At 45.5% G+C, this 20,276-nt stretch overlaps 1 protein-coding gene and 1 long non-coding RNA gene across 14 annotated transcripts in view; one reads left to right on the top strand and one right to left on the bottom strand.

The window, feature by feature from the left end:
- The window catches only part of LOC309348104, a 436,068-nt gene that overhangs the window by 294,868 nt on the left and 120,924 nt on the right, over positions 1-20,276 (top strand). The window lies entirely within an intron of this gene.
- RREB1 (ras responsive element binding protein 1) overlaps positions 1-20,276 on the bottom strand; it is a 126,760-nt gene that overhangs the window by 19,645 nt on the left and 86,839 nt on the right. For all 13 annotated transcript variants that reach the window (XR_014159125.1, XM_081872972.1, XM_081872967.1 and 10 more), the window contains 4 exons: positions 15,248-15,395; positions 13,589-13,728; positions 4,706-4,895; positions 1,635-4,311 (listed from right to left, as the gene is read on the bottom strand). Coding sequence is in view for 12 of the 13 variants with exons in the window: in XM_081872972.1 (XP_081729098.1) it covers positions 1,635-4,311; positions 4,706-4,895; positions 13,589-13,728; positions 15,248-15,395 (3,155 nt within the window). In the remaining variant the exon portion in view is untranslated. The remainder of the gene's footprint in view (positions 1-1,634; positions 4,312-4,705; positions 4,896-13,588; positions 13,729-15,247; positions 15,396-20,276) is intronic.

Below are 20,276 nucleotides of genomic sequence, written 5' to 3'. Positions count from 1 at the left end.
GAAAACTGCTCCTGTATCTCATTCACTAGGATGCCTCTGAAAAGTAAGCTCTGGGCTGTGGAAAACTTTATAGAGGTTGACCCTTGCTCTCTGCAACGAATGTGGAAGTATGCAGGGTGCTACATTTGAAGGAGAAAACTTCCCAACTGTTTCAGACTGGAAAGACTACAAATATCTTATTTGGAACCAGAGAACCTCAACAGGAAAAATTCCCCAGGGATGCTCGAGATCCTTCAGCAGTAACACCACTTCACTTTCAAGATGTCTACCATGAGCACAATGAGTTTTCAGTAGCAAACCAGTGGGAGAAAAATATGCTACTGTGATAGTTGCTCAAGTTTATTTTGTCCTTTGCTCTGCCTTTCTTTTTTGAGAGCAGCTGTGGCCTCTGAACCGCGCAACTAAACACCATGAGCTTAGATATGAAAACAGAACCACCAACTATGGCCATCCACTGCAAGAAAGGAGGTCTGTTTGGTTATTATGGTGTGTCTGGGGATTGGTAGAGGAGGGCCAGAGCTGCAGCCAAACACAACATTCACAGCAGTCTTAAAATTTTAGAGGACTTAAGAATTAGACTTATAGTAAGGCCCAAACTATGTGTTACATGCAAACGCTCTTTTAAACGGTAGCTCAACAGCTTGTTTAAGGTAAGAAAAGCCACTTTTGGTGGTGGCAGATGGAAGTAGAGGCATAGTGAAAACATTGGAATGCTCTTTCGCTTTTCCAAATCCCACCATTCCCCCAGAAATTTCTCTAATCCTCAGGATTATAAACGTGGAGGAAAAGGGAACTGAACATCCCACAAGGGAGAATAGCTACTATGGGGGATCTGAAGCAGAGATATGGACTTGGGGGACAGGACCGAGCAGCACTCCCTCTGCTGTTTCTCCCCTTCCGCTCATCCCCTTTCTGCAGTTTCCTCAGACTAGTGTGGCAGGTAGCCTAAACCAAAAGATCCATTTAACCCAGTAGAGTCCACCCAGACTGGCAGGGATTCTCCAGGCAGTTGGCCAGGAATGTTTCCCAGCCCATCAGATTTCTGACTGGGGATCCTGAACACTGAACACTCAAGCAAAACCATTGTTCCAGAAGTCCTTCAAGTTTTGCATTAGGGCATAAGAAAGCCCTCAACCAAAACAGCACTTATAGATGCTATGGGATCAGATCGCACATGACACTGAGCCGTTTTGGGCAGAATGGGGACAATCCCCGAGCTTGCATGTGTGTTCCCTCCAACTCCATTCCCATCACTTCCTTCTTGGTTTCCAAAGCACCATGGTTTAGTTGTGCAAGCTTATATTCCTGTAGCATTACATGCATGCTGATTCAATACATCTAGCGTCAGTCATTACAAATGGCCTATTCATCAACGTATGAACACACACTTGAACACTTGAGTAGGTTTATCTCAAAGATGACCTGCTGGATGGTTAACTGGGTAAGAGCTCACATCATTCTGAACAACCCCACTGCACCCTTCCAGGCTCTGTGTACTAAAGCTGGTTCATCCTGGCCATTTCCCTTAGGCCAGAATGACCCCCCAGCCCACCCCAAATCTATAAGGATGTGCTCTACAGCAAGCATCCATTGCATGGGTCCCCAAGGCCATTTCACAACAAAAACTCTCTTACCTGTGTGAGTGAGCATGTGCCGCTGTAAGGAACTCGCCCAGGGAAAAACTCTCGGACAATGAGGACAGTTGATTTTCTGAAAGCAATTTGAGTAAGCGTTTCTCTTTCCCCCCAGGAGTTTGTCTTCGGCCGTTTCTTTCTCCTCCTCACTGGTTCCGTTTGGGTCAGCCGCTGCTTCTTTGAAGTCCTCCGTCGACTGCAGGAACGTGCTGAACTTATTGGTGTCTGTGGTTGCCAGCATCTTCTCTATGCTGGCGAACTCCCCGCTCGACTCCAGGTCCACGCTGCTGCTGCTGCTTGCCTTCAGCTTGTTCTTTGCCCCTTTCTTCCGGCCTCTCTTTTTCACAGAGCCAGACGTGGTGGACTTCTGGGGCCCGTTGGGGCTGCATGCATGCGGCGTCAAGTCAGTAGAAACGATGGGGTCCGCCTGGGCTGCAGCCGCGGGAGCTGCTTTCGGTTTTGGGGTCCCCAGCTTCTCAGGGCCAGCAGCTGCTTTGGGGACAGAGTCCACAGCGTCCGTTTTCAACAGAGCGGGAGCAGACGACACGGACGAAATAATCTGCGCAATGGAAGCAAGGGGTGGCAGCTCTTTCGCCACGGGGGGCTTTGGCAAGAGGGGTGGTGGCTTAGGCCTCAAGGGCCGAAGCAAGGCAGCATTTCCCAGGAGGGAGGGAGAAATGATTGGGACTGTCAAATGCAGTGGACCCTTCAATGGCTGGGAATGCCCGGGAGCTTTGTTTTCCGGGTTATTGTTCACTGGAGGAGACTGCTGGCCGTTGTGGAGATTCTCCTCGTGCCCTTCCTTTGTATCCTGACTCGGAGCGCCATCGTCTTTTTCCTTCTTTGGAGCTTTGGGAATCGACAAGTCTATGGGCTCCATAGAGCCGTCGTAAACAGAAGACCCGAACGGGCTCTCCTGCTTCACCAGCACAGAGTTCAGGTCTTTGTTCTTTTGCGAGAAGTCCAGAGGCTCGTCGAATTCCATAGGGAAGCTACTTGCGTTTTCGAGTTTGATCGATGCGTGAGAAGGGGCGCCCCTCAAGAAGCCGTTCTGCGACTCCAGGAAGGGGGCGATGGGCTTGCGGTCTAGGTAGGTGCTGTCTTCAAGAAGCAGGGTGCCTGGCTGGCTCTCGGGAGGTGTGCAGTCCACAGCCAGCACATAGCTCTCGATCTCCCTCTCCTGGATGTGCAAATGCTGCTTAAGGATGTGGTGGATGCAGTTGCGCTTGGCCGAGAAGGCGGTGCCGCACTCCTTGCACTCAAACGGCTTCTTCTTCTGGCAGCCGCTGTGCGTCCGCATGTGGATGCGCAGGGCTCGGTAGTGCTTCAGGTCCTCCCCACAAAACTTGCACACCGTGTCCGGAGAGCAGAAGGCATCCACCATCTCTGCCGCGTTGCTGGCCACGTACTCGATGTTCTTCTCGATGTCCTTCCGCGTCGTCTTCAGGTGCTTCTTCCGCAGGTGGCGCTCGCAGTTGGCCTTCACCGTGAAAGGGTAGTGGCAGATCTTGCAGATGTACGGCCGCTCCCCGCTGTGCGTCCGCAGGTGCCGGATCAGCGCCGCCTTGTCGGCGGCAATGTAGTCGCAGATGTTGCACTGGTATGGGGAGATGCCCAGGTGGGAGCGGATGTGAGCCCTCAGGACCCCGGAGAATGCGAACACCTGCTTGCACAAGTGACACGGGAACGTCATTTTCCTCACGGCAGGGGCCTTCTTGCTTGCTGCCCCGGCAATCATGGCTTTGAAGTCCCGCTCCATGACCTCCTGCTTGATCTTCCCACCCATCGTCAAGGGCAGCAGGGCCTCGATGATGCTGTCTTGCTCCAGCTGCGTTTTCATCTCGCTCTGGCTCAAAGGCTCTGCCTTGGCCTGGGGAGAAGGGCTGGGTTGGTTTCCTGCTTTACCGTGAGGAAGGTGAGAGGCCAAAGTCGACTCTTCGGAGGTTCTGAGCGGCTTGGGTGGCGCCGGAGGAAGGCTTGGGCTGACGCACCCGGGCGAGGCTTGCTGAGTGCTGACCAGCAGAGGAGGCGTCGACGTTGCGACGACCGTCCTGGGCGCCACCAAGGGCTTTGGCTTCAGCGGAGGCATGTGCTTGAAGAGGGACTGCAAGGGGACAGGAGGCGCCTTCGAGAGGGGCGGGAGGCTTATCGGCGGCGTCGCAGAGGAAGCCATCTTCAAGATCTGCTGGATGTCCGCCAGCTCGCCGGAAATGGGCTTGACGACAATGCTAGTGTCGGGCTGAATGATGAAGCCTTTCTGGAAAGGCTGTAGTGACAGGAGCTTCATGTTTTCTTTCGTGGGGGCGAGGACAGAGAACGGCCCTCCCACAGAAGCAGCCTCCAGAGGAGACATGTTCAACTGGTTAGCACTACCAGGTTCCTGAGGTAGGTTACATTTCAGTGTTTGGAGCTGCATTTCTTGGGCCTCATCTGAAGCCAGCTCCTCCTGCTGGGCAGGTTCAACGTCTTTGGTATGCTGCAGCCCCAAGGATGCCATGTAAGCTTTCCGGTCCGGGTCCTCCGAGGGCAGTTCGTGCTTGTCTCTTTCCTGATCCGCGGCGTGGGTCTCTGCGTGCAGCTTGAGTGCTGAGCGCATGGGGAACGCCTTGTTGCACACCTCACAGACATACCGGTGATATTCACTGATGCATCGCCGCAGGTTTGTTTCACACCAGACCTACGAGACACCACACGAGAACGCAAATAAACGTCACGCAGCCAGAGGTGAAGGAGAAAACATCTACTCTCCTGAAGCGGCTAGCTTGTATACTCCTTGTACACAATTATTAATTGCTGAATTTATAGAGTCACCTGTTAAAAATATTCCCTGAGCAGCATACATACAAACAAAGCAATACTTGAACCCCCTCCCAACAGAATAGGGTCAAAACCAACAAAAGAAAATAAATTCAGCAAAAAAACAGAAAACTACCTTTCAGCACAACAGATACAGTATAAAAACAGCCCAGGTTTAAAATCACAGATCAAAAAGTGCTTTGTTCCCAAAAAGAAAGAAAGAAAGAAAGAAAGAAAGAAAGAAAGAAAGAAAGCAAGCCAAATGGGGCAGATACCTGAGAAATGCGAGGAAATTTCCTGCAGGAGAAATCTGTGAATCCCAAATCGTGGAAGCCTGCAGGAATCGAAGGGTTATTCTGAATAAAAGGCTTTCCCAGTGGGTCCCTTGGAAGTTGTTTATGAATAACCGCATTATGCCGCAACAAACCCCGGTGCGTACGGAAGGAAAGGCAACAGATGTCACACCTGGAGGGGGGAGAAGAAAAAGAACTTATGAAGAATTTTAAAGTACCATGTCACATACCTGGTTAAATGTTCAGCAAACCTCACACCACCTACCCCAACAAAAACAGAACACCCATCTATTGTCATCTACTCTGTTAGCTACTTATCAAATAATACCAGTACAATACCAAAACCAACAGGAGTTTGTATTTTACAACTTGCCTAAGGGCAAGCTGCACCTGTTTTCTTACTCTTGTCCATCTTCTAGTCTTAGAAGGTCAGCAGTCCTTCGAGGCTACAAGAAGGAAGAGTCAGCCAGCTATATACCCTTGGCTCGATACACAGAGGCTCAGATCCAGCTCTCCGTACCACTGTCATGGCGTTGGAGAAGAGTGTGAGGGGATGGTGACAGTGTGGGAATGCGACACAAGGATGCACCATACTTGAGTTAGTATTTTCAGAGTTGCATCAAAAGGAAGCACATCACGGAAACTCGGTAGTTGAAGTCAGCACAGACAGTTTATAACCCAAGCTGCAGGCAGCTCACCAGCCATATTGACAAGCTTAGTAAGACTCCTGGCTCCTCAACAAAGGCCAGATACTTAGATCGCAATGCATAAACTGTAGGCTACAACCCAGCCTGGTAGGCCATACAGTGGGTAGGTATGTACAAAGGACTGGTCATTGGCATTTTAACACCTCAAATCCCTCCCCACCCCCATTCCACTACCAGCTCCTGGAGTTCCTTGTCCCAGCAGCAAATCCTTGCCCACCCTCCCTGGTCCTTGAGATTGTTGTGTCCCATTGGGTCTTCTTTGGTCACACAATACAAATATGGCAGCAAGCCAACCATTCCTCAGATGTTTGGAATATATGGATTTTTGAAAATCTTTATTATCTAAATAACTTTCCATGTTATCATTCGGAGTCTCCTTCCACTCGTCTTCTTCTGGTGCAATATGTAAATGCAAGTGCTCTGGTATGTTTCATTGGAAACTGGGTTTTTCCTAAGCATAGCGTTTTAATTTTTATTTTGTAACATTCATTTTTGCTTGTCATACTGAATAAGTGAGCACCACAAGTCCAAATGCAAAGAGAACGACTCCATTGGGTGCAGGAAGCAGTTTTATCAAGCACAAAAAAGCTTTCCAATTGCCTTTCAAGATCTGTTTTTGTTTTGTTTTTAATTTCCCTTTTCTTTATACTTATTCCAGAAGATGTTAACATGCTGCCTCCTGCAACTACTTCAACTCAGTGATTTGTCCAATCCTCATAAGCATGTTGGTATCACTGCAATTCTCAAGAAAACAGCTTCCTGAACCCATTGGAACTCCTCACTTTCCACTTTTTTTTCTTTTATAGGCGTTGCCGGCAGGCTGAAATAGTTGTTGTTTGTTATTGTTGTTGTTGTTGCTGCTGCTACTATTACTACTACTGCAACAGCATTTCCACTGTAACACAGACCACTGCAAATTCGGAGCCCTGGGGAAAATTTATAGGCAACGCTTCACAGAGAGAGAAGGTATCTTGGAATTACTTCATATAATGTGAGTACAGAATCACCGCAAGGCCAGAAAGCATTTGAAGTAACACTCAACACCTGTTGTCATGACTGCAGATGGAAAACTGAAGCAAAAGCCAGCAGGGGAAAGTAGTCACCCAGAAACATTTGAAACAGCCTGTATCAGCCAGACACTCTTGATTTCAACACACCACTCTTCCCAAGACCTCCCACCTACTCTCTGGCACCTTGTTTCTAAATCTCTCCAAAAAGACAATGAGGGTCATTGTAAGTGCAGTCTCTCAACTCTCAAGGTCTCCCAGGATTTGCAAACCCCACTTGGGCTTCTCAAAAACCCTTGCAATTCGCACGCTGCAGTGATACTATTATTTAGCAAACCACTTGGGTCCATGGAAGATGGCAAGGGCTGAGGGAAATATTAACAAAACTCTCATGTTTTCCCCTGCTACTGACCTCAATTATTCACTGGTACTGCAGGGAGGCAGGACAACAGACAGGGAGGACAAAAAGGGCTTTTTGGAGCAAATCTCAAGCAGCTCAAGGAGTAAAGGTAAAGGTAAAGGGACCCCTAACCGTTAGGTCCAGTTGCGGACGACTCTGGGGTTGTGGTGCTCATCTTGCTTTACTGGCCGAGGGAGCCGGCGTACAGCTTCCGGGTCATGTGACCAGCATGACTAAGCCGCTTCTGGCGAACTAGAGCAGCACATGGAAACACCGTTTACCTTCCTGCCAGAGTGGTACCTATTTATCTACTTGCACTTTGACGGGCTTTTGAACTGCTAGGTTGGCAGGAGCTGGGACCGAGCAATGGGAGCTCACCCCGTCGCAGGGATTCGAACTGCCGACCTTCTGATCGGCAAATCCTAGGCTCTGTGGTTTAGACCACAGCGCCACCCACGTCAAGGAGTAGCAGACCTCATCTCATCCCAGCGTGGTCTTGCAAATGTCAAAAGTTACTAGTCCACAACATTTGCTTGTTAATTGACTAGCCTCCTACCACTATGGATGCCATTATTTGTGGTGTAAAAGGAGCCAACACAGAGGCAGCTGACGAGTTGTTTTGCTGCTCCCCAGCAACTACCGTACATCAGTAAAAGGAAGAGTCTGCCTTTATTTTTCAAGATGGATATTTTTCAGCTTGCAAGGGGCATAGTAATTCCGCAAGGGGAAAAGGTACCATTTGGCCTCTGCTTCAGGAAACCAGTTTCTTGGACTGGCATTGCCAAGCTGAGCACCAGAATACACTTAAATCAGCTTAACAATAAGCACTCGTGTGGCCTCTCAATGCTTTAGTACTAACTGTAATAAAGGGTAAGAAAAATAAACAAATATTTGCTTAAATATAGTGAGACTCCTTTTCACATTTTTGGGCCTAATTTCTGCTGCTGCTACTACTACTACTATATGAGGAAAAGTACACAATAAGAGCCAACTATTTGTAGGTGCTGAAGAAAGTAGATTAAAAAAACAGCACACTTTTCTTCTTCTGTTTAATGGCTTCCGAGTGAGCATTAGTTAAAAGCAAGGAGCTGGACACCTCAAACTGAAAAAGGTTTAGAAACATATGGAAATACTTTGTGCGTGATGATGTCAAAAAAAGAGGGGTAGGGAGAAGCTTGCAGTCTAACAAGAATACCCCACACAGACTGTCAAGTCAAATAAGGAAGGGCTAAGTTACTCAACAAAGAGACTGAAGAAGACAGAAGGAGTTAAGCAGAGCGACAAATGACAGCAGAAGATGCTATGCTTGCAAGGCAGTCCCACTCGGCCACACAACACTCTGGGTGACCTACCTCACAGGGTTGCTGTGAGCAATGAGAACCATATATACCACTTTGAGCTCATGTTAGAAAAAGGTGTGTGGGTTGCATTTATATCCCTTTTTTGTGTTACTGTGCATTCCTTGCTTGCAGGTTCTTAAGAGTGAAAGAAAGGCATTTTGTACAAGCTCAAAGGCACTTTAGTATCCATACGTGAATGTATTTTCAAAGGCAAAACTGTTCCATTTTACATGAAGCCTTTTAGGTTCTGCTTATTTTCAATGGGCGTTTAAGCACATAGTTAACTTCGCTCATGTAAAAGCCAACAGCAATCCAGAAATACCAAACTTTGTAATGTGCCCAATGTTAGTGCCTAGGCCTATACTACCTTTTAAAAAAAATCAGGTAGATGTTAGCCACTGTAATAAAACAAAAAATTAACCCAAGCTGCACTGACCCAATGAGAGGCTTAATCATTTACACTCAAATAGCACACACTGGTCATTAACAGAAATCATTTTCTTAAATCTACAAAAATGCTACTTTGTTTGAAAAACAAAATTGAATCAAACTTGCTTCCAGGAGGGAAGCATAGAGAGGAATGCTGTTCTTTAACATAGTTATATAGCAGCTTTGAAAAGAAGAAACACCAGTTAGCACTTTAAAGCAAGAGACTTATTCCTTGTTGAAAGGATTTCATTGTTCACCCTTGTCAAAATGTGCACTGGTTAACGTCCCTATTAACACCAGCCAGCTTGCCACATTGCTCTCCTTTCGGGACAAAACCCTCCTCTGTCTCTCCACACATGGGCTCTGAGGAGGAGAAACAGCATCATCAAACAGCTGCTCCGCAGTTGCCGGTGAGCAGAGCAAAGGCACAGTGGCTACTCTCAAGAGCCGCTGTGATGTCCAAGGAAGAAGCCAAAGTTAAAAAGCTCCCCCTGCCCGTGTGTGTAGCTGGACCAACAAGACAGCTTACAGCTATTACCACCCTTTCGCCTGAAAAAATAAAAAGGGACTAGTACCATTACCAAACATTTAGGCCTGTATCCAATACAGTGCTAAGCAACACATTCTATCAGCAAAAGGATTTCTGCTTGGAAAACGCAACTTCCCCTCCAATAGCCTCCTCCCTTGCACCCCCTTAAATCTGTTCTGGGGCTCCCACAACACTAGGAGCAAAATTGGAGGCGGAACATGGGAGGAGAGGGGAAGCTCTTGCACTAATGGAACGAGTGTTTCGGACGGGACTGACAATCCTCAGCCTAATTTCATACAGGAGGTAGGAAATCAGAGAAAGGCCGGGGGTGGGGTGGAGGATGGAGGCAGATCAACACAGATGGTGTGGTGGAGGGCACAAGCCCCCTGCAAGCAAGCAGTTCAGACCTCCTTGGCTGAGCGCCTCTGTAGACGTCCTTCCCAGCCCTAACTAGAGACGCTAGGGATCAAACCTGGTTCTCAGCCTAAACTAGGGCTGGGTGAGGTATCAATACATCACCCATTATCACTTTGAGGTCCACACTGTTTCCCAATACAGTGGTACCTTGGGTTAAGTACTTAATTCCTTCTGGAGGTCCGTTCTTAACCTGAAGCACCACTTTAGCTAATGGGGCCTCCCGCTGCCGGAGCACAATTTCTGTTCTCATCCTGAAGCAAAGTTCTTAACCCAAGGTACTATTTCTGGGTTAGCAGAGTCTGTAACCTGAAGCGTATGTAACCCGAGGTACCACTGTATCCGACATGGCAATATATCGCAAATCACGCCGTGGTGTGTGCTGTGTAAAAAATCATGGTGTGGGGGAATCACGAAGCCCGTCATCGCCTCTCTCGTGATTCCTGCCACCCGTTGCTCTGTTGTAACAATGTGTTAAAGGTAAGTAAAATAGTACAGGTTTTAGACCTCTTAAGTAGTAGCAGTTGCCAAGACGTTATCCTGTTTGCTTCTACAGTAGTACCTCGGTTTATGAACTTAATCCATTCCGGAAGTCCGTTCTTAAACCAAAACTGTTCTTAAACTGAGGCGCGCTTTCCCTAATGAGGCCTCCCACCGCCGGTGCCCTTCCACCATTCAGATTTCGTTCTTACACCGAGGTAAAGTTCTCAAACCAAGACATCATTTCCATTTTTGTGGAGTTTTTAAAAACCAAATAGTTCTTAAACCGGACTGTTCTTAAGCCGAGGTGCCACTGTTCATAGTTCCATCCTTATTTCAGACATAGTGATCTATTGGTATATTGCAGTGTTTAGCTGGGGTTATACCATGATGTTGAAAACTAGACATTGCTCAGCCTTAGCTGAAACCATGCGAGAGAACTGTGGTAAATTGAGTAGTGGGGCAGTGATACAGAGCAGAGAACCTTTGGAGAAAAAGCCCTGCAGCTTTCAGAAAACCGTGTTTTGAGTCTCTGAAGCCGATGAGCAATTTAGGAGAAGATTTATAGCCTTGGCAGGGATAGAAAGCCGCACACAAGGAAAAAGGCTCTGAGAGAAGAAGGCCGAGGCGGCTTCTTGTTTGCCTTATTGGCTGTGTGGCATTTCCCTGCTCTGCTAATTATATCGGTCATTCCTATGTAAACGCACCAAAATAGCTGGAGCCTCTCTGGTGGGGCAGAAAACTGTTGCCTTTAAATAGCCCTAGCAGGAGGGGAGCGAGGATGAAAAGGATAGTGTTGTGCCTGCAACACCAGCCAGAGATAATAATGGTCCCTCACAGGAGACATCCCTGAGATGGCCTTGCTCTGTCTAGCTAATGCAGCTAATTAGGGTGTAACTTCAGGATAGTTCACTAGGAGGAGAGGCTCAATGGGAAGAGTTAATTCCATGGCAAGAGGCCTCACTGCTCCAGCCAGTTGTCTAACATAACAAAAGGTCCCATTATTCCCACTCCCCCAGGAGACTTGTCCTTACCATAATTATCTGGCAAAGATGCATAATGTAAAGGCTTTACATCATCAAAAGAGACTGCCCTAAAAAGGGGGGGGGAGGCAGGGAAGAGTCTCTCTTACCTAATCAATGGATTAAGGATGTGTTTTTCCTTCAGTGGGTAAACAAAGGAGGGCCTTAGTCCTCCAGACTTTTGTATTTCAGAAGATAATAGGGCTCACTCACCAAGGCGATACCAAAATCCAAGGTAATACCAGGCATTTTTTTGTTCTTGTTTTTATTTTGCCCTGGGATGAATGTTGCTCATTTGGTAATACCAGAACGGGGGGGGGGGGGGGGAGAGAGGGCAGCCCTGTCACTAGTTCATGCCCACTCATTGTACCAATCCAAGCCAGGTCACTCAAATCTTACACAGAAAAAAAAGGCAATGAGAAGCGTTCTATGGTGATGAAGCTTTTTCTTGTTTGTTTTTTAATTAAAGGTTCTTAAATTGTACTGTTTACTGAGAACATTAGTTACTAGGCAGTGTAAAAAATCTTGTTTGTTTGTTTATATACCGCTCTTTCTTTAAAATATATCACAGTGGTTCACAACAATATAAAACCATGTAGTAAATTTATAACAAGTTGAAAACAAGTTAAAAGCAAAAGAATTAAAAACTTCAGTAGACCATTGTGGTGGATGTACCCTTAATTGCCTGCATAGACCTGGCAGAATAGAAAAGTTTAAGAGTTGGCACAGAAGGCACCCTCATAATCTCTATTGGCATGGTGTTCCACTTGACCGGGCCAATGACATGAAAGGCTCAGTTTGTCATTGTCATCAAATGAGCCTCGCCAACTTGGGGAACAATCAGAGATGTTCCTGAAGATGATCTCGGTGATCAAGCTGGGATGGAAGGGTTCAGGTGGTCCCTGAGATAGCGTGGACCTAAGTTGTTCAGGGAGTTGCAAGTCAATGCAAGAACCTTGAACCTGGCTTGGCAGTAGATGGGCAACCGGTGCAGTTGTTTTAACCATGGTGTTACACTTTCTTGACCAGAACCTCTCATCAGCAATCTGGCCACAGCGTTCTGCAACAGATAGAGCTTCCAAACCAGACCCAAGGGCAGTCCCACACAGAGAGCACTACAGTAATGCAGCCTTGAGGTTACCAATGTGTGGACTACAGCGGTCAAGCTATCCCTGTTGAGGAATGGCCGCAGTTGGCAAATCAACTGGTAAAAGGCACTCCTGGCCACAGATGACACTAGGGCCTCTAGTCACAAGGATGCTCCGAGGAAAAACCCCAAGCTATGCACTTGCTCCTTCAGAAGGAGTGCAACCCCATCTAGAACAGGTAACTTGCCAATTTCCTGAACAAAGGAGCCACCCAACCAAAGAGCCTCTGTCTTCCCAGGATTCAAAGACAGTTTCATCCAGTCCACCAACATTGAATCCAGACACAGGTTCAAAGCTTTCACAGCCTCTTCTGATGTTATGGAGAAACAGAGCTGCGTGTCATCGGCATACAGGTGACACCTCACTCCAAAACGTCTAATGACCGTTCCCAATGGCTTCACATAGATATTAAGCAGCACTGGGGAAAGAACAGAACCCTGTGGAACCTCACAGCACAAATGCCAGGGGGCCAAGGAACACTCACCCAGTTAATAAACTAATAAAATTAAACTGGATTTTTGTTTTAAGCAAAACCCAACATGTGCTACCTTTCCTAGCAAAAGTCCTGCACACTTGCTCTAGCCCCCAAATCCTGGATTTTAACATGCTCAACATGAATAGTTCCCTGATAAAAGGAGTATCCTAGGAACTCAACTACATCCATCAATGCATGCTGAGCTGCTCCATGAGAAAGGTGAATCTTTTTCAGTTTGCCAAGGATTCCCCTTCAACACCCACCACATGGAGGCATTATATGCTCATACATTAAAATGCATGCAGGGCCTCTTCCCACTGCTGCCAAATGCGCAACCATCAGGCACATTGATGGGGGAGCTTAGCTAGTGCTTTTAACATATGGAGTGCATCTGGACTCTGGTATCTCATCTGCAAGAAGCGGATTACATAGAACGTGGGAAGTTGTCTTGTACTGAATCAGGCCATTTGGTCTGTCAAAGCTCAGTACTGTCTATCCAGACTACGAGCAGCAGCAACAGCTCTCCATGGTTTCAGGATGAGGGTGTCTTCCAGCCCTGCCGGGAACTGAACTTGGGACCTTTGGCATGCAACGCAGATGGCTCAACTACGAAACCATAGCCTTTCCCCTACAATGGTTCATCACAACTTGCCAAAACAAAAATCCTATCAGCACCATGCCAACCCCCAGAGCTTTTGCCACTTGGTCAAAAACTTACAGCAACTGGAAGAACATTTAAATTGTTTTTTAAAAAAACATAACCTCAAGTCAGATTCAAATGAGGTTTAATACATAAATAACCTCATTTACTCAGTCCCACTGAATTCAAGAGGGCTTAAAATGTGTTGGAACATACATTTGCATCAAACAACAATCTTCTACAACAAGCCACATCTCCCGTGCTCTTTTATTACCTCAGTGAGGTGTCTGGATGCGCCTCCATGTGGCTTTCCAGCCCATACTTGCACAAAAATTCCTTGAAACACACTGGACAACGATAAACTTCATCCTCGGCCTTCTTCTCAGCTTCACCACTTTGCAGTTCCTCCACGGCCTGTTTGGTAGAGAAGGGAGAATTCTCTCATGCAAAAACCTGACTGAGTGCACAAATTCACATGGAGTGTGATTCCAGCCTCTTTGGGCTGCTTTGAACCTTCCCATTGTTTTGCCCAAGACTAAATACTCCCCACCATACAGAATATGAACACATAAGATGAGGAGGGTGACTTGTTATGTGTTTCTACATCAAAGAAAACAGCTTTCCGAGAAGAGGGTCATTGCCAGCCATGAAATTTGAGGGATTCTGAGAAAAACAACAATATTTTTAATCAACAGTCTTATAAGAACAGCAGACATAAAAACGCTGTATTCAATGTTTTAGTGACATCCTCTTTTCAGGTCAGCCACTGCAGATATGGAGATGATCATTTGGACCTTTGGATTTCCTTTGTGTCTGTCTGCACAGTAGCAGCCATCTGTCAGGTTCATTCACACTTGCCCAACGTTGTACTGCATTAAAACGGCACCAGGCTGAAGCAACGCAGAAGGCTGTGCTCATAAACTTGCCTGAATGTGCCCTGGTTAAAAGCCACGACAGGACAGAGGCACACAACCAAGTCCCGCCCGCAAAACCTTGGGGCACATCCAAATCTTGTGTGCGTTGGCCCTGATCGTCCTGCACTGAGCAAGGAAGGTCCATAAGGGAGGTTCATGGAGGGGGGGGGCTCTGACTTGCATTTGCTTGAACACGAATCAAACTCTCCACTTGGTTCTAGTCCCTGACAAAGCAACGCCCCCAGCTGCATGGAGGGGTCAACTCCCATTCAGACAAACGCCCTCACCGGACCTTCCTTCCTCAGCAAAAGAAAGACCCAGCTCAGGGACTGAGTGGGCAGGTCTGATGTAGATAGGGATGTAGGGCGTGCATGACTTTCAAACCACCTTTGAAAGCATCCTACTTCCCTACAGGTGACATCATAGCACATGTCACTTCATAAAAATGAATGTGTACCACACACACACATACACACCTACATTTTTGAACTTTTTGGCAACCACAAGCCTATTATGTCCCCACCTCCTCTCTTCCATTGCCATGTGATGAAGAGAATTTCTAATGTATAATTTTAAGCTGATCATCCTCTTCTTCAAAAAAAACCCCCACCCCACACATAAATCAAGGAAGGGGGACCTGCAGTCCCCCATATTTTTGTCTGAATACAACTCCCATCATCCTTGACCACTGGCCACACTGGCTGGGGCTGATGGGAGTTGGAGTCCAAAAACATCTAGGAGGGCTGCAGGTTCCCCCATCCCTGGAATAAATGGAAAGATATAAAGGGAAAGGGGGAGGGGGAGAATGTAACTTTGGGCAGAGCCACGCCCTACTTTTAAAGCACATCCCATAAACATTTAAAGCACATGACATCCCCCTAAGAATCCTGAGAACTGTAGCTGTGTGAGGAGGAAACTACATCACCCAGGATTCCTTGGGTGAAGTCATGTGCTGCAAATTTGTGTTGGGTGTGCTTTCAACGTATGGTGAAATTTTGCAGAAAACATTATAGAAAAACCTTTTTGGCTGGAATTCGCTCCTCTTTGTCTGCCTCGGTTTCTAGGCTGTGTTTTCGTTTTGTGGACAACCGCCTGCGTTTCAGTGGGGAGGCAGGTGCTGTACTTGTAGTAGTGCCATTTGGATCCTTCTCATGGATTTTCATATGTCTAAAATCAGGTGGGAAAGGGAAGAGAAGAGAATATATATAAAAAATGAGCCGGCTGTTCCACTATAGATTCTGAACCAAAAAGAAGACGATGATGACGATAATTAAATTATATTAATTCATGTGACTTATTGATAATGTGCCTTCAACCCATATATTGCGCCATAAATTGTATCTGGTTATGTCAGAGGTAAGCTGATTGTTTATATTAAAGCTTAATTGTCAACAATGAAGCAACCCTCGATGATCTACAGCAACAAGAGAAGGCACCTCAATTTCCATGTTATATTATGATATTACCAGTATCATGGTCAGACCAGGAAGTGGACTTAGGCAGTCCCCCTGGGCAGTGGAATCCCATGGGGCGGGACCCCTGCTGACACCCCACCCATCACTGGAGAAGCAGTAGTGGATTCTGGCAAGATCTCGCGGGAGTTCAACGAGATTTCATCAGAAGCTGTTGCCATGCAACCCCAGTAAGCAAGGCTTCAGTGGGGGCGGCAAAATGGGATGGGCTGCCCCAGACCAGTATTATAACCTGAAGGATACATTGGAATTTTGTGTGTAATAACTGGGGAAATTGTATATTCTAGAATGATCCTGCTATTCAGTACAGTAAATTGGATTATTCTTTTTACAAGTTCAACAGATGTCCCCCCTCAAATAAGGGTAGGGCAGAGATTAATGGAGTTAGCAATACCAGAGATTTTGCGGTACAAAATACAATGAGAACAGTTCTTTCCACACTGGCCCTTTGCAGTGCTTTTACAGTGTAATCTTAATTAGCAAGATTAGATGCCTTTCACTTTTCCCAGACTTGCCTTCAACAGATATTTGACAGAGAGCATGCAAAAAAAAAACCTCTCAGCTACACATTTTAGCTCATCTCAAAAATGATATGCAATGAAGTTTAATCCCTAAAAGGCACCCTACACATATCTTACTAGTGCATCTTAAAAAAAATATCATTGTAGTTATTTCCCATTTGCAGAAGTAAACCTGAGCGAAAATAATCCGTTTCTCCTGTATTGCAAAATTCAATATGAAGTTTTAAGAATACAGAATTAAAAATACAACTAGGATACAATCCTAGTTAACAGGGAACTTTTGAGTAGATATATATGATTACACACTACTTTTCTCACCATCAGTTGCCAGATAAAATAGTCTCCAGACCCCACCAGATGATCAGCCACAGGGCAATTCATTACAGCTTTTGAAGCAGAGAATTAATGACACAGAGATCAAAACACACACATTCTCCAAATAATGAGGGGTGAAATACTATGGAGAATGGGAAATTTGTATTAAGCAAGTGCAGAAAAGCAAGGACTCCTAATGTGTGAGTTTTTGGGTTTTTTTAAAGAAACATGGCAGCATCATGGTTTCTGTTTATTTCCTACAAGGAAGCTCTTCAAGTTTCTGATGAAGTGCCAGTCAAGTACAAATGCCTATATATTTCCTGCCTATGATGTATATCATACCTTATATATCATTTCGTAACATATATATGCTACAGCTAGTGAGTTTCTCCTAAGCCAGTTTCACTCCATTTGTCTCACAGGCATGATATAAAAAAATAAAAGAAAGATACAGTGATTCTCGTGATTCTTCCTTGTAGCAAGGAGGAATTTTTCAGTCTCTTTAGGGCATTTTAACCACACCCTAAATCTAAAAGGACATCAGCACAATCATCTCCCTCCAAGGTCCCCGGGGTGAGAGGAGGACGGATGATCACACAATGGGAAAACATTAATATAGATATCCAGTTGCACTAAAGAGTCCACAAATATCAGAAGAAGAAGAAGAAATGCTATTCACACAGTTCCAGAAAGCTCCATCTTTTAACTAGACTTTTAACTAAAGAGAAGGAGGAAGGAAAACAACTGATCTTCAGGACAGACCCCAGTTGTCCAAACAACTCACATTCAATCACAGCTCTGATGTCACTCATTGTCTAAAATGACTGAGTGGTGGGAGCAGCCAAGTTGGCTCATCTTAATGAAATTACTTAGATAGATACTTGAACATTTTGCTTCCTAACTTTTTTGTAGGAGGGCTAGAGACTTGCCTTCCATTAGGAAAGCTCAGAGTCTGGTTCCCCTGCTGGCTTTGGGCCTGATAACCAGTTAACCTTTCTGCCGTTTTTGACTACGTAAAGATCCAAATTTGGAGAATCAATTCACAATTAGTACATATGAAATAAAACCGCAGGCAGAAGGCTTTACTAAGTGCACAAGATAAATGCTTGAATGAGCATCAATGTGCTCCATTTTGAATAATCGCTCTATAGGGCTAAGTTAGGTTTCACAAGGAAGTACACAAAATGACAAAGAGAATGAGGAAAACAAATCACTCGATTATGTTCCTCTCAAATGCACTTCTGGGTAACTGCTGCTCTGGTTCCACCTTAACAAGCAGCTAGATTCAACTCCCACCCACTCCAACTTGCCCAACTGGTTCTGCTTCGGCATGCAAGAATGAGCAAATATCAGAATGTACCTTTCTTGTCAGCTCTCTTTTAAACAAGACCAAGAAACTGTCACCAATTTTATTCTGTTTTTTGTGTGTGTGTGTGTGTGTGTGTGTTTTTAAAAAGGGGAGTAAAGACAAAGAAACTGAAATTCAGCATGGGAGTTTGCCTGTCACATCACCTCCCATTTTCTCATTTTGCACGCAACTTGCCTGCAGACTCGAATGATCAAGAGCGTAAACCATACATAAGAAGTTGGCTGACAATGCTCATAACAACAAGCAAGGCGGAATAACATGACACTGGGAGCATTCTATGTCCTGGACAATTGTAACGTAAAGACTTGATGATAAACCATATGGGAAAGGGAGAGAAAGTCAGCATGGGGAACAGAACTCACCACTTACAGAAATGGTGCCTATGCTAACACAGAACTGACCCAAGGTTGGTAAATATAACATTACAAAAATATAAAGGGACCACATCACTTTTTTAAGTGTACACTTAAAAAATTAAGGTATGTGTGCTTGCAAACATCTCACTTTCTCTTTCTCATACTCAACTCTAAAGGGGCTAGGATTGGCTATTGCTCCATTCCATTCAAAGCATGTCTGCTCTCAAAGAATGATTTAGAAAGATCAGCATTAAGCTGTACTTCTCCTGCAGAGAGAAAGATCAGCAGCTACACCGCTTAGAACTAAACTGAAAACATTTCCATCACTCTGCCACGGAGTTGTGCGTCTTCGCTGTCAACATGCCTCTGAATGCAAGTTGCTGGGAATCACAAGTGCAGAGAAAGTTGTTGTTGCAGGATCCCCATGGGCATCTAGCTGGCCACTGTGAAAATGAAATGTTTGACTACATGGGTGTTTGGGCCTGAGCCAGCAGGGCTTTTCTAACGGTCGCTCTGAAATCCCATGTTTAAATTATCTGATGCAAAGCAATTCAGGGCACACCTGCAAATGCTCCCAAAGGAACACAGAATTATTATTATTTTTCCATTATACATGCCACTGTTCAACAAGTTGCCCCATTGCTTTTAGTCCTTTCTTGGTGCTACATAGGTCACAACTATAAGCACCCTAGGAATAAATTGTGACTTCTTCCTAGGATTTTCCCTTTCTTGGTAATAAGTGAGGATATGCAGACCCTACCAGTTCCTCGGTATCTGAGGGGAATAATGCAACCGCGCAGGTGGTCTGTGCTGGCGAGACACATTGCCTGCATTGCACACAACCCCCAAAACAAATAATCCTGTGAACATGTCCTTAGACTGCATCCAATCTGTTCCAAGACCTTAGGTTCTAGGGATACATTCTGCATATAACACAAACTACTATACAGTAATTCTGTTAGGAGAACCCACGCCTAGGCTCAGGGCAAGATCAAAGCCGGAGAGCAGAATTCCCAAAACATCTGAAGACTCATGGATGGGGACTCTCTCACACACCTCCACACCCAGTGCATGAACTTGGGTTTGAAAAGATTAAGGGGTGACGTGTAAGTCACAGAAAGAAAATTAACAAGCCTTGCTATTTGAGCAATGTGCTTCGGGGGAAAGGAGACACGAAGGAGGCACCAAGCAACAGGAAAGGGACGGCGAAACCTCAAAACGCTACTGACAAATACTTTTTGCACACGTGTCGCCTTGACAGAAGAACACTTTTCTTCTGCCTCCGAGAAAGCGAGCCATAAACTGCAACTTGTTGGCATAGCTGTCAATGTTTCCCTTTTTTAAAGGGAAATTCCCTTATTCCGAATAGGATTCCTCGTAAGAAAAGGGAAAAGTTGACAGCTATGCTTGCTGGGCATTTTACTTTTTTTTAATATTAGAACTATTATTACAGATCAATTTGCCAGCATGATTTTGAGACGTTGCCTCTCTCTTTTACTTCCTTTGATTTTTGGCGCTAGCCTTCTGACAAAGGAGCTAACTTTACACAGAAAGCAGCAAAACACGCCCCCCCCCCATATAGAACTTCTTAAAAACGAAAATGCCACACAACGAAGTTTAGAGGTACAGTCACGTTGCATATTTCCATTGCACATAATTAACAAAAATGGAGAGCAATTGTGTGCATGTCATGGATATGAAGGAATGGCCAATTAATAATTTTTAGATAAAAATACATTGTTCATTGCAAATGCGATGGAAGAAGAGGAGGAGCCACGAGCGAAAGTGAACTTTTAAAATGTGACCCTTTTTTGCAAGACTACGGGCAACGAAAGGATCTTGGAATTTGGAACAGATGGACACTGGTCCTTTCTTGGGAGTGGGCATTTTTTTACTAGTGTGCTGAGTTTTCATCAAGAATCACTACCAGGCCTCCAGGCTTATCTCCACAACCTTGATCGTTGTAAACTGCATTCTTAGGATTCTCATGCGTAGTGCCTGAGAGCAGCACAAAC

The sequence above is a fragment of the Podarcis erhardii genome (genome assembly GCF_964252035.2).
Source record: "Podarcis erhardii genome assembly, chromosome: 8".
NCBI classification, from domain to species: Eukaryota; Metazoa; Chordata; class Lepidosauria; order Squamata; family Lacertidae; genus Podarcis; species Podarcis erhardii.
The sequence above is the reverse complement of the archived record's forward strand: the minus strand, read 5'-3'. Positions and strand labels throughout refer to the sequence as shown.